We start from the raw sequence: 1,608 nt of genomic DNA on the forward strand, positions 1-1,608 counted from the left end.
TCTCCCACCAGTAAAGCAGCTAGTTTCCCCACAGCCACTTAGCATCTAGCTGAGGAGGTAGACTATTGGTGTCGTTTCAGTGGCACTCATGTGGATAGACTTGTCTGCATGGTGATAGGGGAATTGTTCTGAGCAATTGTATGTGATTAAGGGATTATTGGTGGTAAACCATTATGCGGGCTAGTGTTTGGTGTAATGAGTGGTTTGTCTGTTTTACTCAGTTTAAGGATTACATGCAAAGTGAGGGCACTGAGGAAATGAGACCTGTCTCAGCTGACAATGAATTTAAGATTTCTAGAGGATTTTGCTCAATATTAAATGTTGTTTCATGTAGTCAGTTTGTGTCACTGTAGTTTCAGTGAACAGAATTGATCTGTATTTGAAAGATGAAATTTGTCTTCCTACTATAAACTCTGCAGGGCTGAAATCATTGATATCAGGATCAGCTTTATTGGCCAGGGGTGTTGAACACATGAGGAATCTGACTCTGGTATAGTGGCTCTCAGTGTGCATGTACAATGTTCTTCAATAAGGCAACAAGTAAACAAGATAAGACTGAGAACAAGAAAAGAAAATGTGCAAACAAAAAGGAAAGTGCATTGGGAAAATAAAAATAAAGTCCTTAAAATATAGCACATAGTTTAGATGGAAGTTTACTGGGCTACTGTAAAAAACATGATGGCTCAACATGGTGGCCTCCATGAAAGGGGACCCACTCCTATGTCGATATTAAAGGCTCATTCTAAGCTAAAGAAAATCCAACAATTCTTTTCTGGTGATTACACATTGGTGAAAACATAATTATGCATACTTTAGTCCATTTCTGCTACTAAATCCTTCTAAATATTACACGCGGCGCTTTTAAGAGTATACAGACATTTGTGTATGTGAAACATTTCCTTTTGTTTTCAGGATGTTGCGATACGCTGTGGTCCGGGGCGGCCTCGGACTGTTGAATGTGAGGAGGGCGTGCCTTTTCTCCCGCTCTGCCCACTCGGCGCCGCAGAACGAGTATCGACCAATCAAAAAAGTCATGGTGGCTAATAGAGGTAAGACCCTTCTCCCTCATTCTGCAGCCTAGGAGTACTAATTCACCAGTGAAGAGGGCAAGCAACTCAGATAGTCCTGTTACATTAAATACAGTTTAGTGCTGTTTTATGCATAATAAAATAAAAAGTTGACATTTACTGTCTTCCTGAGGCAAAAGAACGACACCCAGACTCTCTTAATTTTTAATGGCCAGTATTTAGCTTGCCATGGCACATTCTTGTATTTGGGATCATGTTTCAATGTGGGTAGCTGCACCAACTAGCTTGGTTTGCTTCAGCCCAAAAGCAATATCTGAAATTATTGCAAACAAAGGTGGATCTGCTACCAGAGAAGATTAATATTTTTTTGTCCACAAAACAAATTGAAACCACCAGTAGGCAAAGAAAGTCTGTATCAATTCCTTTCTAAGTGGCTAGAAATCACCATGTGGGGCCTGGATGGAAATAAAATTAAAGCCCAGACTTGTCTAAACACTAAGCAGTCACCAGTGTGATTGTTGCATGTGGTGTAAACATCACTGACGTGCTCTGTTAATCCTTAAAATCTCCAGCCGCCCCC

General features: G+C 40.5%; 1 protein-coding gene across 1 annotated transcript in view; it reads left to right on the forward strand.

The window, feature by feature from the left end:
* Positions 1-1,608, forward strand: part of pcxb (pyruvate carboxylase b) — a 294,075-nt gene that overhangs the window by 8,723 nt on the left and 283,744 nt on the right. Inside the window, exon 3 of the mRNA XM_020610143.1 lies at positions 913-1,049. Within this exon, the coding sequence (XP_020465799.1) occupies positions 913-1,049 (137 nt within the window). The remainder of the gene's footprint in view (positions 1-912; positions 1,050-1,608) is intronic.

Source organism: Monopterus albus, unplaced genomic scaffold (genome assembly GCF_001952655.1).
Source record: "Monopterus albus unplaced genomic scaffold, M_albus_1.0 scaffold104.1, whole genome shotgun sequence".
Taxonomy (NCBI): Eukaryota; Metazoa; Chordata; class Actinopteri; order Synbranchiformes; family Synbranchidae; genus Monopterus; species Monopterus albus.